At 40.3% G+C, this 13,487-nt stretch overlaps 2 protein-coding genes and 1 long non-coding RNA gene across 3 annotated transcripts in view; all 3 read right to left on the reverse strand.

The window, feature by feature from the left end:
• LOC103506163 overlaps nucleotides 1–3,748 on the reverse strand; it is a 6,417-nt gene extending 2,669 nt beyond the window's left edge. Inside the window, exons 1-5 of the mRNA XM_026821284.1 lie at nucleotides 3,689–3,748; nucleotides 3,345–3,558; nucleotides 2,806–2,954; nucleotides 2,188–2,448; nucleotides 1,620–1,762 (exon numbers count right to left, since the gene is read on the reverse strand). Coding sequence (XP_026677085.1) covers nucleotides 1,620–1,762; nucleotides 2,188–2,448; nucleotides 2,806–2,954; nucleotides 3,345–3,558; nucleotides 3,689–3,701 — 780 coding nt within the window. The 5' untranslated portion in view covers nucleotides 3,702–3,748. The remainder of the gene's footprint in view (nucleotides 1–1,619; nucleotides 1,763–2,187; nucleotides 2,449–2,805; nucleotides 2,955–3,344; nucleotides 3,559–3,688) is intronic.
• A 2,601-nt stretch (nucleotides 3,749–6,349) lies between these two features.
• LOC108252003 (arginine/serine-rich protein PNISR-like) lies at nucleotides 6,350–10,134 on the reverse strand. The gene is made up of 5 exons (XM_017442739.2): nucleotides 10,096–10,134; nucleotides 9,697–9,768; nucleotides 9,165–9,247; nucleotides 7,446–7,601; nucleotides 6,350–6,915 (listed from the first exon to the last, which is right to left on the reverse strand). The coding sequence occupies exons 1-5, from the start codon at nucleotides 10,132–10,134 to the stop codon at nucleotides 6,531–6,533; spliced, it is 735 nt and encodes a 244-aa protein (XP_017298228.1). The 3' UTR covers nucleotides 6,350–6,530.
• Nucleotides 10,135–11,825: 1,691 nt separating this feature from the next.
• LOC113466142 lies at nucleotides 11,826–13,482 on the reverse strand. Its single transcript, XR_003390632.1, has 2 exons — nucleotides 13,334–13,482; nucleotides 11,826–11,974 (listed from the first exon to the last, which is right to left on the reverse strand). It is a non-coding gene; the product is annotated as an uncharacterized LOC113466142 (long non-coding RNA).
• Nucleotides 13,483–13,487: the final 5 nt, after the last annotated feature.

The raw sequence follows: 13,487 nt of genomic DNA on the forward strand, positions 1-13,487 counted from the left end.
ATGGAGCTCTAAGGGTTAGGTGGTAGAGAACGCCTAAGGCGTTAACCTCGCCTAGTGGTTGCCTTCCACTCAAGAGTCTATTAATATTATTATTTTATCTGAATTTTAATGTTTACTTTTACAGAAGGAGAGCAAGCTCGAACGATTGCGAGAGCGTGAGGAGAAGAGAAAGGAAAAGAAACTGATGAAACTGAACAAAAAGGAGGCGCAAAACATGAACAAGAAGATCCTCTGTGAAGAATACTTGTACTTGGTGGCACAACGCAAACTGCAAACCATACGCCTGCTTAGCTATTTGTTTGATAAAATCAAGGTAAGGATAATTTCAACTTATTGTTTCATTACAAATTTTCATCAGTAAATGGGTTTCTTCAAATTAAATTGATACCAAGGGCAAGGAAAACCTAGACCCTTGACAAATGGAGTGTGCCTGAAGCCCTGAAGGCATGTGATGTGTCCCAATCCACTCGATAATAATAATAATGTTTTTTTTTTTTTTTATTTTATTTTTTATTTTTTTTTACCCTAGAAGGGTAGACGTGAGTAATTTTTACCAACATAAGTATTAATTTTTTGATTCTGTATCTCATAGTCGCAAAAACCGCTCTTTTTTAGTGATTGAGTGAAAATTACCCTAAAAAGTACCTAAAAAACTGTCTACTTTTCTAGGGTTATAGAGGTTTGATAGAGGGGATATAACTGCTAAGGTCTTATCGTCCCGAAAGAGAAGAGAAACAGGATAGGAGAAAGCCAGCCGTTCCGAGAACTAACCATATCTGGTAAGGATGAAATCCGCCCCGGTGGGAATCGAACCCGCGACCTAGCGCTTACAAGGCAGACGCGCCACCAACCAAGCTAACTAGGCTGGCTCATTTACAGGTTGAACAAGGTCTTTACAACGAATTATTCTCTCACTCTTGTTTTAGGGTTGTAGCTAGCCCCCTCCCCCCCTTTACTTTAGTTAGAGAATACCATCCCCAATAAGTCACTGTTTAGATTCTTGGGTTTACCTCACTAAAATCCTGGATAACATTTACAAGGTAGACGCGCTGCCAACCAAGCTACCTAGGCTGGCCAACAACATGTTGCCAGCCTAGTTAGGTTGGGTGATAGAGCGCCTGTCTTCTAAGCACAAGGCCTTGGGTTTGATTCCCGCCCGGATAGGAGGAAATCCAGCCGTTCCAAGAACGGATATTATCCCTTCAGGATGAAATTCGCTCCGGGCGGAAATCGAATCCGCGGCCTAGCGCTTACAAGGCAGACGCGCCACCAACCAAGCTAACTAGGCTGGCTCATGTACAGGACAAGGTCTTTACAACGAATTATTCTCTCACTCTTGTTTTAGGGTTGTAGCTAGCCCCCCCCTTTACTTTAGTTAGAGAATACCATCCCCAATAAGTCACTGTTTAGATTCTTGGGTTTACCTCACTAAAATCCTGGATAACAGCCTGCCTTGTACAAATGCTTACAAGGCAGACATTAAATTAGCAAATTAGACATTAAATTAGCAAGACCTTGTTTCGACTGCTAGGGTAAAGGGACTTGACTGTCCTATTCAGACTTCTTTATCCCTCCACTTTTTAAGAACTTTAACATGACAGACAGTAGGTCTTTCATGCCGAAGGGTATTCTAGTCTATTTCTTACCACTTTTTTGTTTCCCCAATTCTCGTTCTGGGCGGTAGCGCGGATCTGGTGAGAATTATACGAGTTTGTACTCATATTGTGCAGTTCTGTGTGATTCAGGCCATTACTTGACATCACTAAGGACAGGAAAAACAATAATATGAATTAATAAAGCTTTAAGAAGCCTTGTTAGCTCGAGGGGTAGTGCAGCTCTTTTATATGCAAATTCATAAAATTATAACAAGCCTAGTTAGCTTGGAAGGTAGTGCATCTGCCTTGTAAGTGTTAGGTTAGGGGTTTGACTCCCACCCAGGGTGAACTTTATCTTAAACAGATAAGGTTTGTCCTCGGAACAGCTGGCTTTCTCCTATCCTGTCCTCCTTCTCTCTTCAACTTTGGGTTGATAAGACTTATTAAAAAAAAGGTCATTCTTTTTTTTTTTTTTTTTAGACTGAGGACGGAGGGGATTAGAATAAGGATTAGGTGGATAAGGATGAAGACAGGGGTGACGCCAGCACAGCCACACTTGCACAAACAGGCATGCACACACAAACATACATACACTCAGCAATGCACATTGTTCTCTGGCCTCCAGCCAGCAATGCACCAGCAGTCTCACCAACTGGTTCTCCAGCCTCGCCTCCACCCAGGTCATCAATATCTGTCAGCAACTTGAGTTGTGTGTCGAGTTGAGAGAAATTGAGCTGTGAGTTTTCACCGCTAGCACTGCTGATGAAAATGGTGTTGTTCTTTCCTTGAGATCCACTGCTCTCTCCTGACATCCTGTCTCCATTGCTCTTCTCCTTGGCTTCTTGAACTTTATCTGTAAATCCAATCATGTAATATATTGGGTTGGATCCCAATAATCCCTTGGTAAATTTGTACCTACTTTGTGTAGTGTATGAATTTTGAACAATAAAGTGTCTATTATTGTATGTATAGGACTATTGCACCCATCTCTGGATCCAGAATCCATGTCTACTTCACTATAAAGAATAAAACTACAATAAAGAACATCTGGGTGTAATGAAGCCTTTAAAAATAGAATAGTAGGGGTGGGTTTCATTAACTTTTTCAGCCACTCACAACCTTTTACCTTCACAGTTAAACAAATCAAATGAAGCTTAAAAGGCCTTCTAAAGGCTGAAAAAATGGTAAAACCCACTATAGGCTACTTTACCTGAAGGCTTGATTTTTGTTCTCCTAAGATTTTCAAAATCACTGCTTGAGCTGTGCCCATCTTCCTCCTTGACCGTGTCTCTTTTCCTTTTAGTAAGAGGAGTGGAGGAAGTTGTTATGGTCGAGAAATCTTTTCCCGATTGTCTACAACTGGAAAACAACAAACAAAAGGTTATTGATATGGTACTCTGTAGGCTTGAAAGTAAGATACCTCATATTTCTTTTGGAATCTGAGATGATTTCCCCTTTTAAAAAGCACATTTCTCCTCTTTCAAAAGAGAATACTGAAAAATGACAAACAAAAGAATATGAAAGTTGATATAGTACTTTGAAGGCTTGAAAGTAAGAAAACTCATCTTTAGGAATCTGAGATGATTTCCCCTTTACCAAAGCTGTCTCTTTCAAAAGAAGATACGAAATTTAGTTTAACCACTAGGTGGTGTGGTAGTGCTTATACATTGGAAAATCAAGATGGCTTCTCAAACCTGACAAATCTAGGGTTAGTACAAATCTATATAAAACACACAGTTATATACCCACCTGTTGTTTCCATTAGAATATTCAAGAGCTGATATTGATGATGCTTGACTATCAAATATGTCTTGAGAACCAAGCTGCTGTGACTGTTCACCCAGTTCACAGTATGTCCCTTGCGAGTCATTGGTCAGATCATTAGTGGTCAAACCTTTGCTAAATGCTGACACAGACAGAGCATCCAAGCTGTCCGAGGAGCTGTGTTCCATTGTACACACACCTGCAAATCATAGGTAAGTACCTACTTGCATGAAAATTCTCATTTAAAAATAGATATCCAAAATTTGAAAGAAATATTATTAGGACAGCAACTTGGGGTTTAGAGGTTTTATTGGTGATTTACTACCTACCTAAAAGAGGCATTTTGAATCATCCAGTGTCACAGGTGTTAGGCCTAAACAAAAATTCCACTTTAAGAACACCTGCAAATCATAGGTACCTACTTGCATGAAAATTCTCGTTTAAAAATAGATATCCAAAATTTGAAAGAAATATTATTAGGACAGCAACTTGGGGTTTAGAGGTTATATTGGTGATTTACTACCTACCTAAAAGAGGCATTTTGAATCATCCAGTGTCACAGGTGTTAGGCCTAAACAAAAATTCCACTTTAGGGAGGGGTGCTAGATGTATTCTATGAATAAAGAAAACTCGTTTAATTTTGGTCCTAATCAGACCTTAGACAACTTCACAGAGGGCACCTCTTTCTGAGGTCAGTTTACTGAGCCACTAGGACCTATTTGAAGCTCATTTCAAATTAATCAGGAAAATTCATAAATAAAGAAGAATAAGAGCAACTCACTTATCAAGACCAATGAAAATTGGAAGAGACCTTTTGTTGCAAGAGCTCAAGTTGTAACTTCAGTGTCTCCCTAGCCAAAAGAAGTGTTTGTAAGAACCAGAGATATTTTGAAGGTAAAACACATCAAATGTTGTCCAGTGAGATTAAAAAAATTTAAAATGTCCCATATTTTAAGAAATTATTTAACTTTTAATTAATTAAAATTTAAAAATTAAAAATATTAAAATTAATTTTCTATTTCCTTTTATCGTAATTTTGCAAGTTCGTCAAGTTCTTGCTTGTCGGTCTGTGTTCAAAACTTCAAAAACACCGATGGCGGGTGAGCCAGCTTCACAGATATAAAAGCCCCATTCGCACGATGCTCAAAAAGAACCCTCTGGGGCCCGTTCAACGAATTTTGAGACCACTCAGTAATAATGGTAGAGATCAATAATTATTTTTTATTTAATATTTTTGTTTATCTCTAAACCCCCAGACATATAGTTTCATGCACTTTTAAGTCCTGTAGACACCAAAAAGAATAAAAGAAGTTCTCGCGGTTCTCAGGACTTATTTTGACCAAAGTTGACTAATTTTAGCAGAGATTAAAGTCTCCCTGGTCCAGGTTTCGAGAAATGTACGCTTCAGCCGATATTTAGGACTAAAGTTAGGGAGAAGGCTTACACCCAAATATACAAACAACATGTGATTTAAAAGTTTCTTTGTATTTTAATTTTTCAGCTTCTTTGTAGCCTAGGGGCCTAGAGAAAAAGAAAACATGAAAAGTAAAAAATAATTTATTAAAAGAAACTAGGTAGGTTTTATTTTGTACAAACAAACATAATATTTACAACATAGAAAATACCTATGTAAAAATAATTTTCAACTTTACAATTGATCCAACTACTAGCTCTGGGGTCTAGAATCTCGCTTACCCTCCCCTCTTTAGTTGGGGACCTAATCCTAAAATAATAGTACAGGTACTAGTCAAATAAGATTAATAAAGAGCAGTGTTCTTATTACGGGACTACCACAAAAAATCCCAGAAATCGCTCATTAAAAAAAAAAAAAAATTATTTCCCTATTAACTGCGCCGCAGGCGAAATTTTTCCAAGGTGAAGACCCCAAGTAATTTTATTATCTGTTTATCCTTGCAATGTACCTTATCCGCTGATTTACATAGGTGAGATTTTTATGACGTCACATCAACTTCTCCAAGCAAGCTCGGATCACTTGCAGGCAACATTAGTGTTGCAAGAAAGCTATAATGACACCAGCGCTACTTACCTATAGGTATAAATTTCGTAAAACAGAAAATGAAAATTAAAATAATAATATTTCACCTCGTAAAAATCAACCTTTCATTTTACCTATAGGCTACTTACCTATAGGTATAAATTTCGTAAAACAGAAAATGAAAATTAAAATAATAATATTTCACCTCGTAAAAATCAACCTTTCATTCTAAATTTTACCAAATGCATCTCCTACATTAATGCTTAACAAGAAAAGAAGTTGAATAAACAGCGCCGCAGGCAAATTTTTTGAAATTTTTGGTCTAATATTTACAGAAATCCATAAAATCGAGAATTTGGCAAATTTGTCCAGAAATCTCTTAAAATTGCCTAAATCCCTTAAAATTTTCGAAAATCCCTCAATCCCTTTTTATTCCAGACAGACCCGAAAAATCCCAGAAAACGGATAAAAATCCCTTAAGTAAGAACACTGTCAAAGAGTCCCTTGAGACTCAGGTGTAGAGGCTAACTGCCCTAAAAGCAGGATTAATCTGCCACTATCATTGTCGAACTTTCGAACAATGTTGAGTGTAAAATTTCATTTCCCTTCTGGGTACTGGTGTACTTACTAATTCTATGTCATAAAATCATAAAATAAACATAAAGTAACTTCAAAACGTCTCAATTAATAAGACCCCAATACAAAACACAACATAACTTAAAACAGTTACATTTGGAATAACAGTGTTTAAACATACATAGCCGGGACCACAACTTGAGATAAACTTGGTTTAAAACTCTTGGACTAAGCAAATCTGATTGGCTAAAAAGTTTGAAATCAACCCTAATTCAATAAAACAAAGAAAACATACATAGCCGGGACCACAATTTGAGATAAACTTGGTTTAAAACTCTTGGACTAAGCAAATCTGATTGGCTAAAAAGTTTGAAATCAACCCTAATTCAATAAAACAAAGTGTATACTCCAATTGTGGCCCCTTGGGCATCAGAAGCATAATGTACATTAAGAGCTAACATTTGTTCGCCTAAAGAACTGGACATTCACTCACAATTAAAAAAAAGATCACCTCCACAGCTAATTGGATCATTAAAAATTCTCCCATTAGTGAAATCTCTCATTAAGTCATAGGCGAAATCCACCATCCCATCCACACCTCAAGCATTCATTATACTCTCAAACGTCAACTCTTCCTCTTCATCATCATACAACTTCTTATCCACATCCAATCTCGCCTCATCCACACTTCCCTTCTCTTCCACCTTCTCCTCCTTCTTCTCTACATCCTCCTTCTCCTTCTTACTCTCCCCATCGCTCTTATCCTTGTCCTTCTTCTTCTTTTTGCTCTTCTTGTGTTTCTTATGCTTCTTGGACGAAGATTTCTTTTTGTCTTCGTCTCTCTTCTTGTCTTCGTCACGGTCTTTGTGTCGATCGTCCCCGCTACCGCTTCGCTCTCTGTCGTCTCCGTTTCTGTCCTTGTCCTTGCTGTAGCTTCGAGTCCGCGATCTTCGACTTCTGGAGCGAGTTCTCGACCGCGGAGATCTGTAAGAGGGGGTTTTACAACAATAATAACCTAACCCTCAGAGCTTCATTATTACGTGGTCAAAATCTCAAAAAATAAATCAGGATGAAATTCCATGCCTCGGCTGGGATCGAACCCACGCCCTCCTGTTTACCAGGCGAGCGTCTTGACCACTACGCCACCGAAGCAGGTTTGGTTATTCGGTAAAGGGGGATTTTCAGTCTCATTCGATCAGTTTAGATAAGATATGCTCAAGTGATTGATACATGATTCTGGGGGTATTAGTCATTTCCGACTTTCCCACAACTCTCCAATGTCTTGACAGCAACGATCTCGCAAATGAGTTTTTTTTTTTTTATTTTATGGCAGTAGGTTTGATAGTAAGTGTACTGAAATACAAACGCAAATTACGTGTGCCAAACAAGTTTTTTTTTTCTCTCTTCCTTTTTTACAATGAAGACACCCGTTAGCTGGTAAAAAAAAAACTTTACTCTGTGACGTGACCTACTGGAATATGACCTTAACCTTCTAGACCAAGACGTTAACTTACCTACTGCGAGATCTACTACGAGAACGTCTACTTCTACTCCGTGACCTTGTGTACGAGCGTGACCTTGACCTACTGGAATATGACCTTGACCTACTCGAATAGGAGCGGGAGCGTGACCTCGAGTAACTGCGTGACCTTCGCGACCTTTTCCGTGACCTATGAGAGCAAAGGGGAAACGTAGTTTTATTTATTTAGACTCTTTTTTGGTTATAATTTATAATTCAGTATTGTCTGGCTGGGGGTCTTTAAACAGGGAAGATACCAGCCTGAAATTTCCCGTGCTAATGAAATAGGAAAGGTTGAGTGCGAAGGGCATCCACTTTTTTTTAGCCAACCCCAATTGTCAGCCGAAAGCAATCATTTCAGGGCTGTTATAACATGTTAATCAATCTAGTATACTCCGAGCATAGGCCTCTCCTCTCCCCAGTTCCCAAGTGCCACTACAACCAGCACCATCATCATTTCATCCTAGTACACACTAACATTACATCACGCTGTTATATGTTAGGAAGAGAGAATAACATTTTGGTTCAGAGCAAAACTCAAAAGAAGACTGAAAACTTTATTTTTGAAAAACTAGCAAATCATTTCACAAAACCTCAGCGACTGGCCACAACACACGCCATACAGTTCACCAAATCTACCCCAGAGCAAGGACAAATGACCGTCTCCAAGTAAGCCGAAGAACAATCAGGCGAGTGGCATTTACATCCTCCTTCTCCTTCTTACTCTCCCCATCGCTCTTATCCTTGTCCTTCTTCTTCTTTTTGCTCTTCTTGTGTTTCTTATGCTTCTTGGACGAAGATTTCTTTTTGTCTTCGTCTCTCTTCTTGTCTTCGTCACGGTCTTTGTGTCGATCGTCCCCGCTACCGCTTCGCTCTCTGTCGTCTCCGTTTCTGTCCTTGTCCTTGCTGTAGCTTCGAGTCCGCGATCTTCGACTTCTGGAGCGAGTTCTCGACCGCGGAGATCTGTAAGAGGGGGTTTTACAACAATAATAACCTAACCCTCAGAGCTTCATTATTACGTGGTCAAAATCTCAAAAAATAAATCAGGATGAAATTCCATGCCTCGGCTGGGATCGAACCCACGCCCTCCTGTTTACCAGGCGAGCGTCTTGACCACTACGCCACCGAAGCAGGTTTGGTTATTCGGTAAAGGGGGATTTTCAGTCTCATTCGATCAGTTTAGATAAGATATGCTCAAGTGATTGATACATGATTCTGGGGGTATTAGTCATTTCCGACTTTCCCACAACTCTCCAATGTCTTGACAGCAACGATCTCGCAAATGAGTTTTTTTTTTTTTATTTTATGGCAGTAGGTTTGATAGTAAGTGTACTGAAATACAAACGCAAATTACGTGTGCCAAACAAGTTTTTTTTTTCTCTCTTCCTTTTTTACAATGAAGACACCCGTTAGCTGGTAAAAAAAAAAACTTTACTCTATTTTATGGCAGTAGGTTTGATAGTAAGTGTACTGAAATACAAACGCAAATTACGTGTGCCAAACAAGTTTTTTTTTCTCTCTTCCTTTTTTACAATGAAGACACCCGTTAGCTGGTAAAAAAAAAACTTTACTCTGTGACGTGACCTACTGGAATATGACCTTAACCTTCTAGACCAAGACGTTGACTTACCTACTGCGAGATCTACTACGAGAGCGTCTACTTCTACTCCGTGACCTTGTGTACGAGCGTGACCTTGACCTACTGGAATATGACCTTGACCTACTCGAATAGGAGCGGGAGCAGAAAATGGTTAGTGTTATTTTGTTTTTAACAAGGGGAATTACAACTACTGAGGTCTCATCGTCCCGAAGTCGAAAACGAGAGAATAGGAGAAAGCCAGCCATTCCAAGAACGAACCTTACCCCTTTAGGATAAAGCTTGCCCCGGGCGGGAATCAAACCCAAGGCCTTGCGCTTAGAAGACAGGCGTGTTATCAACCAACCTAACTAGGCTGGCAACAGCTTTGTTGGCAGCACGTCTACCTTGTAAGCGCTAGGTCGCGGGTTCGATTCCCACCGGGGCGGATTTCATCCTTACCAGATATGGTTAGTTCTCGGAATTATTTTTCTTCTTCCTTCAAGGTAGAAGCTAGGAATTAGCCATAAATACGCCCTTAGATATTATTCCGTAATTATAGTATTTTGTACTGATTATAATTAATGGACATATTTTAAATATTTTTCGTGTTCGGCCGGTCACCCATCCAGGCACACACCACGCTCAACTGTTCTTAACCTCTTCTTACCTTTAGTTCAACGCCCTTGAGTTTCAATTTGGCCAACCGTTTTTCCCTTTTCAATTCCAACTCCTTAGTGTCCTGAAAAATATAGAAACATAGAAAATGGTTTCTTATGAGACCGCGCAGAACGAAGCATTCCGAAGATTAGAGATGAATTTCAGAAACATTCTTATGAGACCGCGCAGAACGAAACATTCCGAAGTTTCGAGATGAATTTCAGAAACAATGTTTCAGGAAAATTTTGCAAAATATTTTGTTTTTGAGGCAGATTCATCGGGAAGACAGCAAGTCTCGTCGATGAATCATTCGTTGACTGAAGGTCACCTTTATTTACTATCCCTCCTGAGATAAATCATGCTGCATTATTCAACTTCGTTCTGCGTGCGCTTCTTTCTGGATTTTCACCTGAATTGTTTCCGGATGTTCCGCCTCAATATGCTTCATCTTTGTGCTTAATCTTGAATTCCTCGTTCTGCGGGCACCCTTACACCTTATTTCAATATTTATTTATTTTCTTGTACACAGAACAAAATGATGTATAGTACAACGTTAGAGTATAAAATATATATAAAAAAAAAAAAAAAAAAAAAAAAAAAAAAAAAAAAAAAAAAAAATCTAAAAATCGGTGTTGGTATATAAACGTAAAGAATTCCGTTCGCATCATACAGAAACACGCGGCATCCAATAGAACGTAAAGAACTAAAGACTTCCCGTTCACTCTTACTTGACCTACTCCGACTCCCTGCTTCCTACTCCGATTCATCATGCTCATCCTTGAACCGCGAAAAGTATTTGTTAGTACTCCGTTCAAATCAAACCGGGAAGTACGGGATGAGGGAACGGTGGGAAAGAAGGGCGGACCCCCCCGGCCCCCTCGCATCGGGCCGCCCATCATACGACGAAACCACGCGGCATCCCAGACGCCTCGACCGCCCCGGGGCCTCCTGGATAGAACCGCCGCGCGGGCCCGCCTCCCGTGTCTAGAGCCTGCGCGTCTTCGGCCGGGCTTCTGATGTAGAACTAGAACTGCAACCAAACGGGGATTAATATGATGGGATATCGTTATTGGCATGCTTACTTTCTTACAGTACAGTAGAACCCTCGATTATTTCAACTAATTGGGAGAGAGGGTAGTGAAATCAATTGGAATTCCGTATACATTTTACAAAGAAAAAAAGAATAGAATAGAATATACCTTGTTTTATCCTGCTCAATGAGACTAAAAAAGTCCCTTTACCCCAGCGTCTAAACAAGGTCTCGTGTATTTATGGGTTTAACATTTTACAAATACATGATTAATAAAGTAGACCTTGCTTAATTATAAAAAAAAAAAGAAAAAAAAAAAATAATTAATAATAATAAAGAGAAGGAGAGATGAAGAAATAAATTAGTGATGGAGGTGAGATGGAAGCTATAGTGAGGTTTGAAGGGAGTACCGGAGGACAGGTGCCATGTCAGTCAAGTGTGTACACACACACACACACACACGCACACACACACACACACACACACACACACACCACACACACAACGCAACACAACTCAACACAACACACGCTCACACACACACGCACACATACACATACACACACGTACACGCACACCCACACGCACACCCACACACACACACACACACGCACACATACACACACACGCACACACACACACCCTCCCGCTTGCTTTATGGACGATTGAAGAGACCTTCACTGACCGCCTTGTCTAGAAGTGTTTTGAAGGAGAAGAAAGAGAGTGAGTTCAGGATGGGTAGGGGGAGTGCGTTCCAGAGGTCTATGGAGGACAGGAGGAAGGCGTTGGAGTAGGATTGGGTGTGGTGCCGCGGTTTATCTAGGAGGAGTTCGTGGGATCTAGTGTCTCTGGAACTCACGTCTGTACGAAATTGATACTTTTCGTTACTTAAAAAGGTGCAAAATTTAGATACAACAGAACAAAATGGTTAGTAAATAGCCTAATTTGAACCGCTTTTGGGGTTGAAATAGGATTTTGGAAAATCCTAAAATGCTGCAGTGAGCACCAAAGTTGTGACATAATAACACAAAGAAACGGCATTTATTATTATTATTTAACGCGAAATTCTTTTAATTTTAAAAATATTTTAAATACCCACCATCACCAGTGGCGGAGTTTTGTCCCTGTGTCTGGGCATCATCCGAGTTCTGGGGGTATCCATAGCCTCCTCTTCCTCTTCCTCTATAATACCCTCCGCCTCTGTTATTATACCAGGGGTAGTGGTTTCCTGCACCTCCTCGATAGTGACCGCGGGGTCCTGGGAACACAAATGATGGGGATTAGAATAGAATTAAATGGGGTCGAAGACGTCACGAAATGTCAACTTACAACCAAGTCTCTCGCCTGGTCTTTCCTGGTTCTCCACTTACCTTACACCACGTGGAAAACACTGAACAGACTGAAGGTCGGAGTGTCCCGTTGTAAAAAGAATCTCGGAAAGTGGGGACACTCAAATGACGAAAAGTGTGACTGTGGGGAAATACAAGATGAGGCCCACCTACTTGTATGTAATAACATCGACACAACCTGCACTCAAAGTGATCTCTATTCGAGCAGCCGTAGCAGTCGCAGAATGGAGCAGTTGCAAATGGGTAAAAATTATAAACAAGAGGTCGATTCCTATGTAAAAGTTGGGAAAAATTCAAATCCGAGGTCAAAACTCCGAAAAAATAAGTGTAAAAGGTCGAAAATTCAGATGATCGGGATTAGAATAGAATTAAATGGGGTCGAAGACGTCACGAAATGTAAACTTACAACCAAGTCTCTCGCCTGGTCTTTCCTGGTTCTCCACTTACCTTACACCACGTGGAGAACACTGAACAGACTGAGGGTCGGAGTGTCCCGTTGTAAAAAGAATCTCGGAAAGTGGGGATACTCAAATGACGAAAAGTGTGACCGTGGGGAAATACAAGATGAGGCCCACCTACTCGGATGTAACAACATCGGCACAACCTGCACCATCTCTATTCGAGCAGCCTCGCAGCCGCAGCAGTCGCAGAATGGAGCAGTTGCAAATGGGTAAAAATTATAAGTAAGAGGTCGATTCCTATGTAAAAGTTGGGAAAAATTCAAATCCGAGGTCAAAACTCCGAAAAAATAAGTGTAAAAGGTCGAAAATTCAATTTTTATTTTCCGTTCTAATGAAAGAGTTCAAAGATGTGTGGCGTCAGACTTTACGCAGTTGTTTTTTTTTCGTCCGCTACGTAGCGCCACTATGCAAACAGGCTTGCGGATGAGCAGAAAGAAATGCGCACAAACACATTAATGTGTTGCCTGCGAAGGAGCTTTGCTCGGGACATTTGATGTGACGTCATCGCCTATGGGAGCGTATGCCGTTACGTCAAAGTTCACGATTTACCGGTATTTTTTTAACCAATTTATCTCGGGATCTAGAAATCGTAGAAGAAAAAGAAAAATTCCGTTGGTCCTCATTTTTCCTGCTCTATGCCTTTGAAACATCACCTAAGTAAGCGCAACTGATCTATTATGGAGGTTCACATGCTGAATTCATTTGGACACGGATAAGTAGGTCAGCCTTGTCTTTCTCCTTTGACTGGGAACATACTACTATAATAGAGCTCTAAGGGTTAGGTGGTAGAGAACGTCGAGGCCATACCTCGCCAATGTCCAGGAGGATAATCCGTGTGTTCCGCCGAGCCAGGAGGGAACTCCGCCGAATTGGGATCGGCCTTCACTTCGGCCGTCTTCGTCTTGGCTTTCGTAGAATCCACGGAACTGTCCGAATCGAGGTCCGAACTGTCTGAATCCAA

The sequence above is a fragment of the Diaphorina citri genome, unplaced genomic scaffold, assembly GCF_000475195.1.
Source record: "Diaphorina citri unplaced genomic scaffold, Diaci psyllid genome assembly version 1.1 scaffold219, whole genome shotgun sequence".
NCBI classification, from domain to species: Eukaryota; Metazoa; Arthropoda; class Insecta; order Hemiptera; family Psyllidae; genus Diaphorina; species Diaphorina citri.

Bases quoted from the DNA above. Each gene is read 5' to 3' on its own strand.
- LOC108252003 (XM_017442739.2), bottom strand. From the start codon at position 10,134: ATGAAGCATATTGAGGCGGAACATCCGGAAACAATTCAG. The intron at 9,769-10,095 runs GTGAAAATCCAG...TATATTTTTCAG, and splicing joins AACATCCGGAAACAATTCAG to GACACTAAGGAGTTGGAATT. The intron at 7,602-9,164 runs GTCATATTCCAG...TTGCTCTCATAG, and splicing joins TCCTATTCGAGTAGGTCAAG to GTCACGGAAAAGGTCGCGAA.